Here is an 18,431-nt window from a genome sequence, read left to right as displayed (position 1 = left end):
GTGGAAAAACACCAAAGAAACCAAAAAATCAACTGACTGACAAAAAATTATATTGGGACGCACCATAATCAACGACATGAAACAGAAAAACACAAATGAAACTGCTGAACAGCACCATGCTGACACAAAAATAAGATGAATAAGAAAGGCACATCATGCAAATTCAGGAAGAAGGCATATCATGCTATGAACAGCATGGGACAATAAAATGGAGCGCTCGATTCCAGCATGCTGAGATCTCACCATTTATAGTGTTTACCTTCACTGTCTGACACAACACAGTGTGAATCGTCCATCATGTAAGCTTCTTCTTGCTTGTATATATGGTTTCTTGGCACTTCCTTTACATGTTCTTGTACGTCAGGCAGTGAGTGGCTGGAGCAGAAGGGGGGACAAGTATCCGCTGGGGGCTGTGACATTCCACCACTTGAACGAGACACAGACTTTCCTACTGGGCTGACTGGACTTTCTTCCTCTGAAGCCTGCGATCGCATTGGGGCTCGTCCCCGACTTTGACTCATAGTGAGTGTAGAAGGTTTTGAGCTTGACTTATGATACCTGTCTGATGAGTCCCTTTCATAGGATTTGCTCCTACTGCTTCCGGAATCACGGCTTGATTTTTCCAGACCATAACTGGATGCTGACCTTGATCGGCTTCCGGAACTGTAAATTCTATCGTCTTCTTCTACCATGTCTCTACCAGACATTCCATAATATTTTTGCTGCTCGTACACATTTTTCTTTAGGCCGTATGTGATTTCTTCCTGAAGTTTTTTTGCTCTTGAGGACACACTACAGCTGCTGTTCATTGATGTTGTCACTGGATAGGAAGCTGCTAGATCAGATTCTACATCTTTAGCTTCCTCAATTGGAGAAAATTTAGAAATTTTTTGTTCCATTCCCTGTTTTCTGTGCTTGCTGCGCTTGGATGACACAACAGCTGGAGCCAAATTTTTGGATGGGTGTTTTGGCATTCCCATACTAGAACCATGTTTATCTAACCGTGACGGGTGTCGAGAATCATTATCTACATAGTAATAAGAGCCACCAGAAGAATCACGACCGTTACCATCGCTGCTACGTTGATAGCTGTTTCTTCCACGATAATCTGAACTGTGGTGATCATATACATCCTCTTCCGACTCTTCCTCTGCTCTAGAATAACAACATGGCTTGTTTAATGCATCGGTTTCCATATGACCGTTTTTCTCCTTGATATGACGGCCATTGTTATTTTGTTGAAGAGGCTGGGAAGGAGGTTCGACTTTTTGGCTTTCTGATACTGGTGGGTTCTCTTTAGTCAGTTCACTTATATCATCAATCATCACATAGTTACGTGGGATATTTTGTTCCAGATTTGTGTAAAGGGAGTCTGATGTGTAACTATTTGAGGGGCTTTCTGCTCCATTACCTCTGTCAGTCTGCCTTGCATCTCCTGCCTTGTACTGATCAAAAGTGCTAGCTGAAGTTGTGCTACTGAAGGCTGTGTCTGGAGTTGCCGAGGATATGACCACAGTAGGATTTGCTATCACTTCATAATTTGTAGGAACTTTGTGTTCTAAATCAGCCAGTGATGTCTGCCTTGGCTTTTGGTGGGTGCTAAAAGTGTCTGCTTGTGATGGAAAACCTGAGTTCAAAGAAGTTTGTAATGGTGTTTGATTTGCATAGGTAGTGTGGGCTTGATAGTTAGGATGTGGTGGTCGGAAACCTGTATGACTTTGCAGGCCTAAATCTGTCTGATAGCTTGTTGTTGGGGCAATGTTGTGAGTCTGATATGAAGTTTGTGTAGGATAATTTGATATTTGAGTCTGAAAGCTATTTTGAGATGGACCATTAGTAGATACAGGATATTGGGATTGCTCGAACCTGGTTTGTTGGAGAGAAGTTGTGACTGGGGTAACTGTTTGGCCAGTAGTGTACTGGTAGGAGTTAGAAATGTAAGAGGAAGCTGATGTTTGAAACTGCTGTGGATTCTGTAACTCTGAATATTGAGGGGCTTGGCCTGTCCTGTTCAATAGGTTGTTGCCGTCATAACCAGAGATCCGCAAATTGTTGAGTTCACTGTCTGACATGTAATCCCTGTTTTCACCCATAGATCTGAGGTAAGGGACATCTCTTCTTCCACCCACTTCCTTCACCAGAGACTCCTTCCTCTGAGTGATACCAAGCTCAAGATATTTCAGTTTAGCATCAATCTCCTTCTCTTCTTCTTCCAGTTCTGCTTGCTGCTTGCGAAGTTTTGTTGATTCTTGCTCTACAATCTTCAGGTCATGGTCGAGAGTTTTCGTAAACCCAACTTTTGGCAGCTGAATTGCTTGCCCTGCTGTCATCCTCTGAGTGAGATTCGGCATGTACATTTGGGTGTGCGCCTGACTTGTGGTGAGAGGAAGATGAGCTTCGTCTGGAGGTGGACTGGGTAGAGTCCGCTTCACTTTGCGTGTCAAAGTATTTGGCTGGAAAGCTGAAATCTACAATGAATAAAATACATGTGTAGACTGCCAAGGTAGACACAATTAACAGCAAGCTAACTATTGTCTACAAACTAAGAAAATAAGTAGGTGACTCTAACTATATAAAAAGTACTTATATTAAGACAACTGAAAACTGCTAACAAGTCTATGTAACTAAGGAATCTATTTATTGAAGGAAAACCAAATGATGTCATCTGTATGCTATATATCAGGGGTCTCCAAACTTTCTAAACAAAAGGACCAGTTTACTGTCCTTCAGATTTTAGGAGGGACGAACAGTGGCAAGTTGTAGTTGATCCTGGATTAAATGAGAGTAAAAAATGCCCCATTATTGATATTAGCGGGAAAATAATGCCCCACTGTTGGTATCAGTGGCAGGAATAGTGCTTTATTATTGGTGTCAGTGAGAGAATTAATGCTCCATCTTTGGCATCATTGGGAGAAATAGTGCTCCAACATTGGTGGTATTGGCAGGAATAGTAACCCAATATTGGGGTCAGGGGGAAGAATAATGCCCCATCCTTGGTGCCAGAGGGATGAATTGTGCCCCATCTTTGGTGTTGGAGAAATAGTGCCCCATCATTGGTGTCAGAAAAGGGAGGAGTGCCCCATTATTGATGTAATTGGGAGGAATGTGCCCCATTGTGGATGTCAGTGAGAGTTAAAGTGCCCCATTGTTGGTATCAGTTGCAGGAATTATGCCACATTGTTGGAGTCAGTGGATAGAATAATGCCCTAAGGCAGGGGTGTCAAACTCAGTTTAATCGAGGGCCGCACCAGCAATATGATTGTCCTCAAACGGGCCGGTTGTAGCTGTAAGACTAGATGTCCAGAGCATCCCCTACCCATACATAAGATGTCAGGAGCCTCCCCACCATCAGAAGTGGAGTCCCCCACCCTCCCTTACATTACAGTGCACCACCCTTAACTTGTGCTACTGCTGGGAAGAAGCTAGAGGCAGTGTTGGAAAGCAGAAAGTACAGGGTCTGGAGGAGGGCTGCAGCTGCAGGAGATCTGCAGCTGCAGGAGATGTGCAAGGGCCACATGAAATGGCCCGGAGGGCCGGATTCGGCCCGCGGGCCTTGTGTTTGACACATGTGCCCTAAGGGCTGGATAAAGTCAACCAAAAGGCCATATTTGGCCCCCAGGCTGCAATCTGGAGACCACTGCTATATACTATACATTGGTGTTCTAGCCTTATAGGAGTAGCAGAGCCCCATCCTCATCAGGCAAAAGATTCTGAACAATATAGAAAAAAATAAATAAAAAATGGAATCTGCTTTATATTTTCCACTCCACCTGGGAATGAATGGATTATTTCTATTTGGTCTTGCTTATCTAAATTTAAACTTGGCCCGTCTTACTTCTCTTGCCTCAAAAAACTAAAACATATTCTTGAAAATATTAATGGAAAAATAATGTGGCTTGTGCAGCCTGGCAGGTCCTAAAGACGTATTCTAAAATCAAGGTTATATATCCACTCTGACTGTATTGGCACTGATGAATCTCATGCAAAAAAAAATAAATAAATGTATATGCTTGAGTGTATAAAAAATCAATATGTGTCTGACTATCTCATTATTTATCATTATAGGTAGCTATACAAATGCACACACCACCAGCCTCTTAAGGAGACTCTGGTAGAACACAGTTAAACTCTTGTACACGTATTTAGAGGATCTATTAAAATCTGCATATAGCATAACAACAAAACGGAAAAATGCTTGATGTGTGTGTCTATGGAATGTCAGTGTAATGTTATGCAGGATAGTACAGAATACCTCTTACCTGGGCACCTTGCAGTAATTGTTGCTGATACATAGAGAATCTGTCCTTGGTGGACTCCTCAGAGGTGGGGCTGATGGGTTTTGGATCTGACAAGGATCTTTGTATGCTTTTGATTGGACGGGGAAGTATCTGCTGCCGTTGGGTGGTTTCAGCTGTAAAATGTTTCTGTGGGGTGACGTGAGCTTTGTTGAGTCTCTCACTAGAAGCAAATGTAGATTCCAGAAGTCTGTGAGGTGAGAGTGGAGATACTGGTGAATAAAGAACTTGGGGGGACTTGGGAGGCTGTCTGTGAACTAGCTGAGAGAGAGTGTCTGCGGGAAGATGGGACTGATAACCAATCTCCAGGGGATCAGGTTTCTTCTTTTCAAACTTTGCTGCTCCTTGTTGTCTTGCCATATTAGCATCTAAAGGCCCAGATGTTCCAGTCTGGATATGGGAGGAATAAGGCGTAATTGTTGTAGGAACATTCAGCTGTGGTACCACAATACCATGGGATTGAGTCTCTGGTTCTGTTTGGCAGGCCAGGCTCTCACCTCGATTTGTCTTCTCTGGAGCAGATATATATTTTATAATCTCCACTTTGGGATCTGGAGTAATGATATGTATAGATGGGGAGACTCTCTGAAGCTGGTCTGGCTCTGTTTGCACTGAACAATCACTGATGGTCTGGATGGCAATGCTCGACGTTCCTTTGGAATCATGCTTGCTGTCTGAGCTGGAATCAGAATGGCGTGAAAACCTGGACCTACGTCTTCGGACTGGCTGCTCCCAGTCTGCGTTGTCTTCGTCATCTGTTTGAACACTGCAATCGGTGCTTCTTTTTGTTTTGCGGCGTCGTGACATGTAAAACCTCTCTTCTCCATCTTCATCATCAGTCTGGACACTGCTGTCTGTTATTTTCTTAACGATGTATGGCTCATGACCGTCATCAGTGTTATAAGCATCCCTTAGCCTTGGCATTGAATTTCTCTTCTTAATGGTTCTGTTTACTTCCCACTGTTCTTCTGTTTGAAGGGACATCTCTGAAGCAGAATTAGTTAGTGGCCTCTGAGGTCCAGGGTATCGCTGTTGTCCCTGCACATCTGGAGCGGTAGGTGCCACAGCCATAAAAGGAGGGTTTATTGGTGGCCAGTACTGCCCACTTTGGGCTAGGGTTCTTTGCATTTCAATTGCAATTTCAGCTGCTGTCTGGGCTGGCAGCCTTGCTGGCTGCTCATTGGCTGGAGGAGGTGCAGTCTTTTGCCTCTTCTGTTCCTCCAGTTGCTGCTGAAGTTGCTGCTGCAACTGCTGAATCTGTTCAAGCTGCAACCTTTGTTGGGCCAGTTGCTCCCGCTGTAAAGCAAACTGTGCTTGGCGTTCTTCCTGCTGCTGCTGCAGAACTTGATGCTTGATGGATTGCAACTCTTGCAGCTCTCTCTGGACGAGCATCTGTTCCTTCTCTCTGTGTCGTTGTAGTTCTAAACGTTCCCTTTCCAGCTCTTCATGTAAACGCATTTGTCTTAGAGCCTCTATTTCCACTCTTTCTCTTTCGATCTGAAGAATATGTTCCTGCTGTTTCCTCTGTCGCTCGTCTTCTTTCTCTTTTTCTTCTTTTTCACTTGTGACTTTATGAGCTGATCTGGTTGTCTGGCTTTCTGAAACTGGCTTTTGGCTGGCAGGCTGCTGTCCAGCATCCTTAGGATTCACCTGTTGTGCAGAGGAGGCCGCAGGATGCTCCTCAGCGGTTGCTGCCATTGTAGGTTCTGTATGTACAGTTGGGGCAACAACAATGGTTGTAGGTGTTGTTGAAACAGGGAGAGATGACACTGCACTTGTAGTAACTGTACACGTAATAGTGCTAGCAGGTTTGCCCAAGTAAACAGGAGCTTCAATTACTGATGCTGTAGAAGCAGGGGGAAATCTACTTACTCCTGGGTAACGATACACCGATTGTGATCCTACTGCCATCCTTGGGGCAACAAGTGGCACTCGAGTCAGGCTTGCAAGTGGCACAGCCGTGATGTTCCCTGGGCCGTATGGTCTGTACAAACCTCTTATCATTGGCCGAAGTACAGGCGCTGGCTGTGTGGTAATTGGAAGGGTGGAGGCAATGGGTGTATTTATTGTTGAGTAAATCATGCCATCGGCAGCTCTGACAGTAGCGGGAGATGGATACATCTGTCTAATAGCTGAAGACCGGGCACCAGCAACATTATACTGTCCTAAACCTCCAAAGCCTTGACGTGTTTCTGGGAAATGGGGACTATACATCATGTTTTGCCTAATGGGTGTAATTCCTTGCTGATTATGTACCATGTTTCCTGCATGCCCTGTCCCTATTGTGGTAGGACCATACTGCAGCATATCTGCACTGTTTGTATGTCGACCCCCATACTGATCCATAGAATTTAAGGCAGCACACATCCTGCTAATTTCTCTAGCTGTTGTGGCACTATACTGAGCAAGGCTAGACTCTTGAAAGTTAGACAGGTCTCTAGAGGAATATCTGTAGTCAGAATATATATTAGATAACGAATTGTACCGCCTCATAGGTAATGAGCTATTAAATAAATCAGTGGGTTGGCGTAAGTCTGTAAAGGACCCATACTGCATTCCCTGGTTTAGGTAGTTCCCATCAGAGAAGTTCATGCTGTAGGAGCTTTTTATTGTAGATAGATCCATCGCACTTTCTCCACCGCCCACATGGTAGGGTTGATACAAATTCATATCTGAAAGATTGGTCTCTGACATGGAGGAATACAGCCTTCCAGGATAAGGATAACATTTTTGCTCTTCATATACATTCTGAGTGGGTGCGGCGGGTGCTGGTTGTACTGGTGGCATTGGTTTGGACTCCCTATAATGATAATTATCTGAAAGCTCTTGTTCTCTCTGCCCATAGTATTGACCCCCAGGCCTGGCTGCTTGAGCTGGTTCTACACTTTTTTCTGCTACATTAGGGTTATATCCACCTGCACAACTTCCACCAAAGGGGAACTTGTAGACCACATCACAGCACACCACCTGGCTCTCGGGTTTTATGTTTGTTAGATCCAAAGCATTTGATGGCTGTTCTTCTTTCACAAGTTTTGTAACTGTGCTAGATGCCATCTCATCGAGTTGTACCATCATGGTGTGAGGCTGGGCTCCAGCAATGTTCACCGGTGGATGTTGTACTTTAGGCTCTGGAACACCCTTATATGGTTCAGTATAACCCATGGCCTGCTCCTGATGAAACTGTCTGGGCATGGCACTGATGTTAGCAATGTTCTGAACATTACCAGTCTGTGACACAATATCTCGTTTAACCGCTGATGTTACCTGACTTGGAAGATTGTATCTAGCAAATATGTCCTTCTGCATAGTTCCAATCTCTTCAGGCTTTCCAACAGGTGCCGCAGTGCCAGCACTAATCACCCCTGCCCTCATGCCAGACTGTGCTGTTTGTTCCATATGCCTGACTTGTGTCAAGCACACTGCACTTCCAGTGCCCTGACCAAAGTCCACCCTATTCTGAAAAGGATCCCCATACACTACAGGCTGCTTTGGCTGTGATACAATCATGGACGTTGCAACAGTTATGCTGACAGTTGTGGCTGTGCCAATAACAGCATGTGGCTGCTCTTGAGCATTTAAATTCACAATTTGCGGTTGCACAGCTGTACTCTGCCGTGTGGGAGATTGGTCCATTGTTAAAGAGTATCGTCTTGTTTCTGTAGCCACAGATGTGAGATCCATGCCTTGGTCAGTCATAATGACTGGTGTGGTTTTCATTGCAGTCCGTAAATCGACAGCACTGCTGCTAGGCTTTGGCCCAGGCTCAACCCTAGATGTTCCAGGTACTGAAGAAATTCTACACAATGAGATATTCTCAGGTGGCAAAGAACCCCAATTATAAGTGTTGGATGAGCTATCTACCATTGCTGTCTGCTGTCCTTTAGCAGCTGTATGCATTGCCATAGTGGAGACTCTTTCTACAACTGTGTGTCCCTTACTGTAGCCGGGCTGCATTTGTTCTTGCTGGGATTGTGAACTACTAGCTGATGGCTGGCTATAGCTGTGAATGGTTTGCTGGCGGTTTAATCTAGTAGGGGATGTGACTGGTGAGGTAGAGGAACTAACACTCTTAGGCCTAGTTTGGCTGGATGTATCTGATGCTAGTGTAATAACCATAAATGGAGAATCTTGAGAAGATTGCTGCCTAGAAAGACGAGGTGACCTAGTGCGTTCGGGTGTCTGTGTACCTTGAGCTACCATAGGGGAGGAGCCACCAGAGGAGGGCCCACTTATATCAGTCCTGTGGATGGTTTGAGTTTGAGATGAAAATTCCGAAGTACTTTTGCTTCCCGTTGACATACTTATTCTTGGAGCTGAATGAGTTGGACTTTGTGTGGGAGAGGTAGGGGAAAGTGGGGGACTAGAACTCTTAAAAAAAGAAATAACTTTTGATGTCAGTGACACATTTGTCCCCACATTTTGCGCTTTATCTCTTGGTGACATGTTAACATCTGCAGCCATTCTGTTTCTATATTGTTCTTCATTGGCGCCATAGTCAGGAGTTGCTCTGGAATGTGAGTAGCTTCTTTGAGGAGAACCAGATGAGACATCGGCAGTCGCAGTAGATGTAGTAGCTGTGGACACTTTGCTGTACTGGTGAGTTGATGTCATTGTCTTAGAGGTGGGTACAGTAGAGGAACTGTGGAGTTTCGCCTGGTCAAGTCCATCTTTAGAGAAGTGCTGTGTAACACGTACATCAGGTATGACTCTTCCTGAGCTTGTTTCAGAAGATGAAAAGGACACCGGTGCAGATAGCTGAGTTGGACTTGTTCCAGGAGTAAGAGGACCACTCACTTGCTTCATCATTTCATTATATGCATTTTCAGCATTTAGAAATTGCTTTTCCGTGTATGCATCTTTCTTCTTCTCATCCTGTAACGAGAAGTCATTCGATGATGACTGATGCATTCTTGAAATATTTTGAGACGTCTGTAAAATTTCATCGTACACTGTTCCAGAGGTTGACATGTCAAGATGGTAGTCATTCTGCGTAGAGTCATGTCTACTACTGTCATAGCCATAATCATCAATATATTGGTACTCAAAGTTGTTCTGGCTTTCTGTGCCCACATAACCAACCTGCTGATAATTGTTTCCATACATCACATTTTGTTGCGGTTGCTGCTGTTTCTGAAACATTTCGGCTTTTCTCATCATCTCCTCATAGACCTCTTCCGCACTCTTCAGTGGCTTGTTACTGCAACCAGAAGATGTCTTTTCTGTTGGTGAGTACAGAGACATAAATGTAGGCAAATTGTATTCACTCCCTGACTTGTAAAGCTTTGAAGCCATGATCTCAAATCCCTCTGCCTCTGAATCAATAGATGGTGAATATTCTGAGCAAGAAGACCTGTGCAGCTCTTCCATTTCTGCTGCTTGTCTCATTTCTTCAGTGGGTGAGGCATCTTCAATTGGAGACAGATTGCTAGGTGGTGTTTTTGATCGTTCTCTTCTTCTTTGTGCTCTTAGTTCTTCCTTGTCTCTTTTGGTCTTGCGTGCAGTGCTTCGAATTCTTTGTTGTTCTACTTCTCTCATTTTCTCCTGTTCTCGAAGGAGCTCTTCCTCCTCTCGCAGTTCTTCTTCTTCTGAGGAGTCCTCAATTGTAGGAAGTAAGGGGCCATGTGATCGATGTCGTGCTTTCCTTTGCTGCTTTACCTCCTCCAGTCGCTGTCTTCGACTGGGGCTGCTGTCACTATCCTCCTCAAGGGATGATAATGATGTGGGTGATGTACCACTGGTGTAACTTGGAGTTGTTGCAGGTAATGTGGATGAGTACTCTCCCCTAGACCTTTCCTCAGGGGATCCAGTTAGACTTTCCATCTCTAATTCAGGTTCCCTGTCTAAAGTAATGTCTGCCTCATGGTCAAGGTCAATGTCTCGATTGTAGTTGTTCGTGCTGTTCAATTCAATCGTTTTAAACCGTCGGAGTCCCCCTTGAGATGCAGTCATATCTTCATCTTCTACCTCTATACCTTTTCCATTCTCATCATATAAGTTAGATGAATTGTAGGCAAGGGATCTCTTTGAGGTACTTTTGGATTTTTCTGAATCTGCTTTGTGTCCATTTTTACCACTGCTGTACTTGATATGGTTATATTGTTCATCATCATCTTCAAGATTGTCTTCTTCTGCACTCATTTCTAATAACTGTCTCCTCATGAACTCTTCATCAGTGAAACCTCCCTGAGGCGGCCTTGTTGGTAAAGGTGAGAAACCTTCACTACTGTCTTCGACATAATCATGACGAAGTTTGCTGCCAAATTCATCAGATGACTCCATGCGCTCTCTTTGGTCTCGCTGATTTTCCCATTCCAGAGAGTCTTCGTCTTCTTCCAGGATATCTTCCAGTTCCTCATCAGAGTCGAATGCTTCGGGTGTAATGGTTAGTGATTTGGGTCTCTGCTTTTGCTTTTGATCTTCCCGTAAACTATGGAACAACTTCCCATTGTCGCTCTTTGATTCCAGCAGGGGCCGCATAGAGCTCTCCAGCTTGGTCAGTTCAGATGGGCTTGGTGGGCTACGCTGAGAGATGCCAGTTGTGTTTAGTTTTTCTTCCTCTTGTTGTAGCAGTCCTGCAATCTCACTTTGAGAGCTGGAGATTCCATCAGAAGAGTATCCGGTGTCACTAAGACTTTGAGGACTGCGGGACAAGTCATGGGGATAAGGCTTGCTGATATCCTGTGGGAAAAAGAAAAAAAGGTTTATGCTTGAAGTCACAGTATCCATTTTTTATAAAGTCAGTGTGTTGATCCACAAATCAGGATAATCTAACAGACTGATAAATCTGACATCTTCAGGTGAATTGATTTCTTTGATAAAGAGCAGATTTTTTCCTATCCGGCAACAATCACACAATTTGTCAGTCCTGATTGCCAGAATTTCCACAATGAGTGATTCCCCTCAGGTCTGACAAATCCACTTAAACAGGACATTAAAGAAATCACCAGTTGCCAGACATTGTGTCCAATTAGTAGATCAATTGGCTCCTCTTTACTGGTGAATATGATTGGTTATCCCGAAGGAGAGAAGAAGCAGAAGGATCTTTATTGAAAAGATGAAATAAAATTTTCTGTAGATTACATATTTTTATGCTATTAGCTCAGCTCCAGCCTGAACCTTTGATATGGGTATAGTGAGCAAGGGTTAGAGTCCTTAATGGGTTTTTATTACTCAAAGACAGACACCAACACAATATATATGTCTCAACCCAAGGAAAAATAACCATAGTAAATGTATGAAAAACATATAAATACATATATATACACACCAAATAAAAAAAAAAAAAAAAAAATATATATATATATATATATATATATATATATAGATATTTATATACACAGTATCTCACAAAAGTGAGTACACCCCTCACATTTTTGTAAATATTTTATTTTATCTTTTCATGTGACAACACTGAAGAAATTACACTTTGCTACAATGTAAAGTAATGAGTGTACAGCTTGTATAACAGTGTAAATTTGCTGTCCCCTCAAAATAACTCAACACACAGCCATTAATGTCTAAATGGCTGGCAACAAACGTGAGTACACTATAAGTGACAATGTCCAAATTGGGCCCAAAGTGTCAATATTTTGTGTGGCCACCATTATTTTCCAGCACTGTCTTAACCCTCTTGGGCATAGAGTTAACCAGAGCTTCACAGGTTGCCACTGGAGTCCTCTTCCTCTCCTCAATGATGACATGACGGAGATGGTGGATGGTAGAGATTTTGCACTCCTCCACGTTTGAGGATGCCCCACGGAGCCTCAATAGGGTTTGGGTCAGGAGACATGCATGGCCAGTCCATCACCTTTACCCTCAGCTTCTTTAGCAAGGCAGTGGTTGTCTTAGAGGTATGTTTGGGGTCTTTCTCATGTTGGAATACTGCCATGCGGTTTCTGAATGGGGGGATCATGCTCTGCTTCAGTATGTCACAGTACATGTGGGCATTCATGGTTCCCTCAATGAACTGTAGCTCCCCAGTGCTGGCAGCACTCATGCAGCCCCAGACCATGACACTCCCACCACCATGCTTGACTGTAGGCAAGACACACTTGGCTTTGTACGCCTAACCTGGTTGCCGCCACACATGCTTGACACCATCTGAGCCAAATAAGTTTACCTTAGTCTGCTTGTATTCAGCAAACTGTTTGCAGGCTTTCTTGTGCATCATCTTTAGAAGAGGCTTCCTTCTGGGACGACAGTCATGCAGACCAATTTGATGCAGTGTGCGGCGTGTGGTCTGAGCACTGACAGGCTGACCTCCCACCCCTTCAACCTCTGCAGCAATGCTGGCAGCACTCATATGTCTTTTTCCCAAAGACAACCTCTGGATATGACACTGAGCATGTGCACTCAACTTCATTGGTCGACCATGGCAAGGCCTGTTCTGAGTGGAACCTGTCTTGGTAAACCACTGAATGGTCTTGGCCACTGTGCTGCAGCTCAGTTTCAGGGTCTTGGCAATCTTCTTATAGCCTAGGCCATCTTTATGTAGAGCAACAATTCTTTTTTTCAGATTCTCAGAGAGTTCTTTGCCATGAGGTGTCATGTTGAACTTCCAGTGACCAGTATGAGAGAGTGAGAGCGATAATACCAAATTTAACACACCTGCTCCCCATTCACACCTGAGACCTTGTAACACTAATGAGCCACGTGAGACCGGGGAGGGAAAATGGCTAATTGGGCCCAATTTGTACATTTTCACCTAAGGGTGTACTCACTTACATTGCCACCGGTTTAGACATTAATGGCTGTGTGTTGAGTTATTTTGAGGGAACAGCAAATTTACACTGGTATACAAGCTTTACACTCACTACTTTACATTGTAGCAAAGTGTCATTTCTTCAGTGTTGTCACATGAAAAAGATATAATAAATTATTTACAAAAATGTGAGGGGTGTACTCACTATTGTGAGATACTGTATAGATCGAGTAAAACAAGTATTGAACACGTCATCATTTTTCTAAGTAAATATATTTCTAAAGGTGCTATTGACTTGAAATGTTCATCACATGTCAGTAAAAACCCATGCAATCCATACATAGAAAGAAACCAGGTAACTTTAGAAATTAAGTTATGTGTAATAAAATGGAGTGAGACACAGGGTAAAAGCATTGAACACGCTAACTGAAATGTATTTAATACTTCATACAAAATCCTTTGTTGGTAATGACAGCTTCAAGATGCCTCCTGCATGGAAAAAGAAGTAGTATGCATTGCTCAAGTGCGATTTTGGCCCAATTTTCCACACAATCTTGAAGGTTCGATGGGCCTCTTCTATGAACTCTTATCTTTAGTTCTTTCTATAGACAGAATTGGCTGGGCCATTCTAGTGGCTCTTTCTTTCTTTGAAACCAATTGAGAGTTTCCTCGGCTTTGGGGTTTGGGGTCATTGTCTTGCTGAAATGTCCACCCTTGTTTCATCTTCATCATCCTGGTAGATGGCACCTAATTTTTATCAAGAATATCTTGGTACATTTTTACATACATCCTTCCTTCAATGACGTTTGCCAGTACCGTATGCTGAAAAAGAGCCCCACACCATGATGCTCCCACCTCCAAACTTCTCTTTTGGTATGGGGGTGTTTTTGTGGGTGATGTGCAGTGCCATGTGACCTCCAAACATGGTGTATACTATGACATCCAAAGAGTTAAATTTTGGTCTCATCTGACCAGACGATATTCTCCTAGTATTTCAGGAGCTTGCCTAAATGTTGTGCAGCAAACTTTAAACAAGCTTCAACATGCTTTTTCTGCAGCAATTGAGTCTTGCATGGTGAGCTTGCATACAGGCCAATAGCGGTTGAGTGCATTACTTATTGTTTTCTTTGAAACAGTTGTACCTGCTGTTTCCGGGTCTTTCTGATGCTCTGCACAAGTGGTCATTGGCTCTTGGACAACTCTTCTGATAATTCTTTTCACTCCTCTGACAGAAATCTTGTGAGGAGCACCTGGTCGACCGGTTTCTGATGAAATGATGTTCTTTCCACTTCCGGATTATGGCCCCAACAGTGTTCACTGGGACATTCAGAAGTTTAGAAATCCTTCTGTGACCAAAGCCATCAGTATGTTTTCGCAACAATAAGGTTGAGAAGGTCTTGCGAGAGCTCTTGGATTTCACCCATAATGAGATGTTTCTTGTGTGACACCTTGATAATGAGACACTGTTTTATAGGCCTGTGTTCAATACTTTTTCCCTGTGTGATTCCATTTTAATACACATACCCTAATTTCTGAATTTATTTGGTTTGCTCTCTTTGTATGTATGAATTGCATCGGTTTTTACCAACTGTGGTTAAAATTTCATGTCAATAGCACCATTAGAAAAATATTTACTTAGAACGATGGTGACTAGTTCAATACCTATTTTACCCAATATAGATATATATATGGAAAAAGGAGGACCTAAACATAATAAACAATACTATTGCTTTATTGGATACTTTAAAAATCCTAAATCATATAAATTATTGAGGAATAGGAGAAGAGAGCCGCTCAGGTGAGGCTGAGTAGACCGATGCTGGTCAGATCCGCCATCCAGAACTAGTACAAACTAAGAAAGTACTCGGAAAAGTATGAAATCAAAGATGTCTTTTATTACTCATAAACAAATCCATACAGACAGTGCATTAAGAGACATGCCAGGTTGACGCGTTTCACGATATAGATAATCGTTTACTCATAACCACAATTATTGTGTGTTATTGGTTATGAGTAAGCGATTATCTATATCGTGAAACGCGTCAACCTGGCATGTCTCTTGATGCACTGTCTGTATGGATTCGTTTATGAGGAATAAAAGACATCTTTGATTTCATACTTTCCGAGTATGAAACTTTCTTGGTTTGTACATATAAATTATTGACCCAAGATATAGATCATATTCAATATGATTTTAAATGTTTTAAAGGATGCAACTTTGAAAATGTAGGAGAAAATGACACAGAATTCACATAAAGTTCCAGTTCATTTCTGAGTGGAGAAAGCTGTGTTTTTGGTTTTGATGCAGCCTGTGTAAGTACACAGCTGTGTCGGGTCATTATTTAAGCCTGAGGATAGCTCCAGGCTCCCATATTGGAGACAGGAGGTCTCACCCATGGGTCAGATGAGCCCCAGCCAGGAGTCTAGAGACAGTAGGTCTCAACCAGGGGTTAGAGGTGCCCCAGCCGATAGTCAGGAGACAGGAGGTCTCATCCCAGGAGTCAGGTTGGCCTTCTATCAGGGTGTCAGGAGAAACCCTATCCAGAGGCCAGTAGTGGGCTGTGCAGCAGGGCACTGGGACTAAAAGCTAAGTGAGCCAAGTAAGCACTGAGTTGGGACACAAAGTTAGAGGGACTGGTATAGAGAGAAGTGGTGCTGCTGACAAGGAAGCCAGGAGGCTTGATACTTTCAGTCTATTTTTCATGTTGATGGTGGAAACCCCTGCATGGGAAACAGATTTCTATTGCCTCGTTTCCACTGAGCAGATCGGTTTGGGTCGGTTCGGTACGGTACGCTAATTTGAGTGTTTCCATTATGAAAGTGGCCCATACAACCGCACCATTCCTGGTCCTGCTTCAGATGTAGGGCCATAGGAAATTGTACGGTACGGTTAGGGCGGAGCTACTGGCGTCACACGATAGATCCCACTGATTGGCGGACAGGAAAACTTCAATGCTCAGGTCAAGTGAAAAAGCAAAAAAAACACCTCATTTGGTGTAAACCCCGCATGGTCCCTGGTGGCCCGACTTGCAGTAGAAACGCTCACCTGAATAGACTGGACCATTCTAACCCTTCCAAACTGTACCGACCCGAACCGTTCCGCTCAGTGGAAACTAGGCATATTTGAACTGTTCTGTTTATTAAAAGTGAGCTGCAACGCCCTAAAATGCAGCTTGGACTGGCATAAATCATTAGAAAATGCATCTGCCACACGAGTGTAATCACCCTGAAATGGCAACATCCACTATAGTGGTATTTCGGTTGGGTTGAGAAGCACATTATAGGTTTGTGCTGTGGGTGTCTGTGTTTGATTAATTTAAAGCAGGGGTCTTCAAACTATGGCCCTCCAGTTGTTCAGGAACTACAATTCCCATCATGCCTAGTCATGTCTGTGCATGTCAGAGTTTTACAATCCCTCTTGGGAACTGTAGTTGCCCAACAGCTGGAGGGCCGTAGTTTGAGGATCCCTGATTTAAAGTTATGAGCTCCCCTATGAACATGTAGATAATAACATGGTTAGGTATGTTCTCATTTGTTATTACACAAAGTGCTGCTCATGCATATGTAAAACCAGTAATAGAGGGTATTGGGGTGTCAGGCCATTATAAGGGTTGAATAATAAAGACTGATTCAAATTATACACCTATGATTATTAAAGCCCAACTCTGGGTGAATAAAACTTCCTGTGCTGCACTCTTGTCAATTGCATTATTATCAGCTATCTTTGTGGACTACAGAGCCCCTCAGCTTATGTTATGTAGAAGAGAATTGAGGGGTATCCTGTAGTCCAGCAGTCACTGCATCTAAAGACTAGTATGTTTTTCTTCCTGAGTTTAGATATGCAATAAATGACAAGATGGCAGCAGAAATTTTACAGTAGATTAACGGAAACTCAATCTCACCTCTTGGTCTTTGACTTTTTGAATTTCAGATGATGACTTCCCATTCCTGGAAATGGCTTCTTTTTTGCTGCTTACACTTTTACTCTTTGGCACCGTCTGCTTTGACACCTTTTGTGACTCTGCAGGAGTTCTGTGTTGTAAAGTGTCCTCAGGGGCTTTTTTCTCTTCAGTCCTGGGCTGGGCTTTAACCTGTTCTGAACTCTTGAGTTGGCTGAGTTGAGAAACTCGCTTGTCCTGTATTGATTCTGGAAGATGTCCTGTAACAGGCTTCTGCTGGCTTGCCATGCCTACTTGGTGTTGGGGAGATGCCGTTGGTCCTGTTTTCTGGTGTAGAGGGGATGCAGTCTGGCTTGGTGCTGGCTGGTGCCTTGGTGAACTTGTCGATATTGCTCCTGGAAGATGCTTGGGAGATGCTGTGGGGGTAACTCCTGGCTGGTGCCGTGGTGAACCTTGCTTGGATGGTGGTAAGAGAGGAGGTGGAACATCTCCTAAGCTTCCCTCTAATAGCCTTTGAGTTTGGCAGTTCAGGCATAACCAATCATTTTTCTGTAAATACAAAAAAAATGTGGTTAGAGAGCAGAATTGCAACTCAGAATCAGAATTATGATGGCCATACAAATGGCGGTTCTAAGGCAATTTCAAACTCTTTCAACCAGCTTTCATCTACAAAAAGATGGTTGACCATTCCCAAAAACTATCCTGTGTGACAAAATTGCTGCGGACTGGTCAGGATCAGGGCCGTCTTTAAGGCAGGGCAAAAGGGGCAGCTGACCCGGGGCCCAGTCATTGTTGTGGGGCCTAAAGCAGCTGCCCCTTGAGCCTGCACTGCCTGAGAATACTGTAGTTGATAAGTGGGTTTGGTTTGGGAGGGCCCAAGAAAATGTTTGCCCAGGGTCCAATCAATATTAAAGAAGGCCCTGGTCAGGATGAAAGTATAACTAAAGGCAAAACTTTTTTTAGTTTCGGATAGAGTGGAGATGGATTAGAACACCTGCCAGCTTTGATTGCTGTTTGTGCCCCCTTTAGGGAGATTCATCCTCTCTATTCGTCCAGTTTACCATTATCATTGGAAGCGAAAGTAAAAGAAAATCCCAAATTTTGGGTTGTCCCAAAAAAGTAACAGAGAGGAAATCTTCCAATGGGGACAAGAGCTCTGGTGAAGGTGAAAGTAAAAGAAAATCCCAAATTTTGGGTTGTCCCAGAAAAGTAACAGAGAGGAAATCTTCCAATGGGGACAAGAGCTCTGGTGAAGGTGAAAGTAAAAGAAAATCCCAAATTTTGGGTTGTCCCAGAAAAGTAACAGAGAGGAAATCTTCCAATGGGGACAAGAGCTCTGGTGACCTGGGGGGTCCCCAAGAGACTTCCTTCATTTGGAGGGATTTCCTCTCATTTTCTGTTTTGGCTTTGGGACAGGAAGTCAAGGTAAATGTCCCAAATGGGACACGGATGGCAAAAATAAACCTTACAGGGGTAAAGCCCTCCCTTACTCTATCCAAAATGAAAAAAACTGAATTTTTGTAAAATCTTACCTGT

At 43.4% G+C, this 18,431-nt stretch overlaps 1 protein-coding gene across 1 annotated transcript in view; it reads right to left on the bottom strand.

The window, feature by feature from the left end:
• Positions 1–18,431, bottom strand: part of BSN (bassoon presynaptic cytomatrix protein) — a 220,681-nt gene that overhangs the window by 27,607 nt on the left and 174,643 nt on the right. The window contains exons 4-6 of the mRNA XM_082265336.1: positions 16,899–17,444; positions 4,260–10,973; positions 260–2,468 (exon numbers count right to left, since the gene is read on the bottom strand). Coding sequence (XP_082121462.1) covers positions 260–2,468; positions 4,260–10,973; positions 16,899–17,444 — 9,469 coding nt within the window. The remainder of the gene's footprint in view (positions 1–259; positions 2,469–4,259; positions 10,974–16,898; positions 17,445–18,431) is intronic.

Source organism: Pelophylax lessonae (assembly GCF_965119305.1).
Source record: "Pelophylax lessonae genome assembly, chromosome: 8".
NCBI lineage: Eukaryota > Metazoa > Chordata > Amphibia > Anura > Ranidae > Pelophylax > Pelophylax lessonae.
This window is presented reverse-complemented; position numbering and strand designations above follow the sequence as displayed.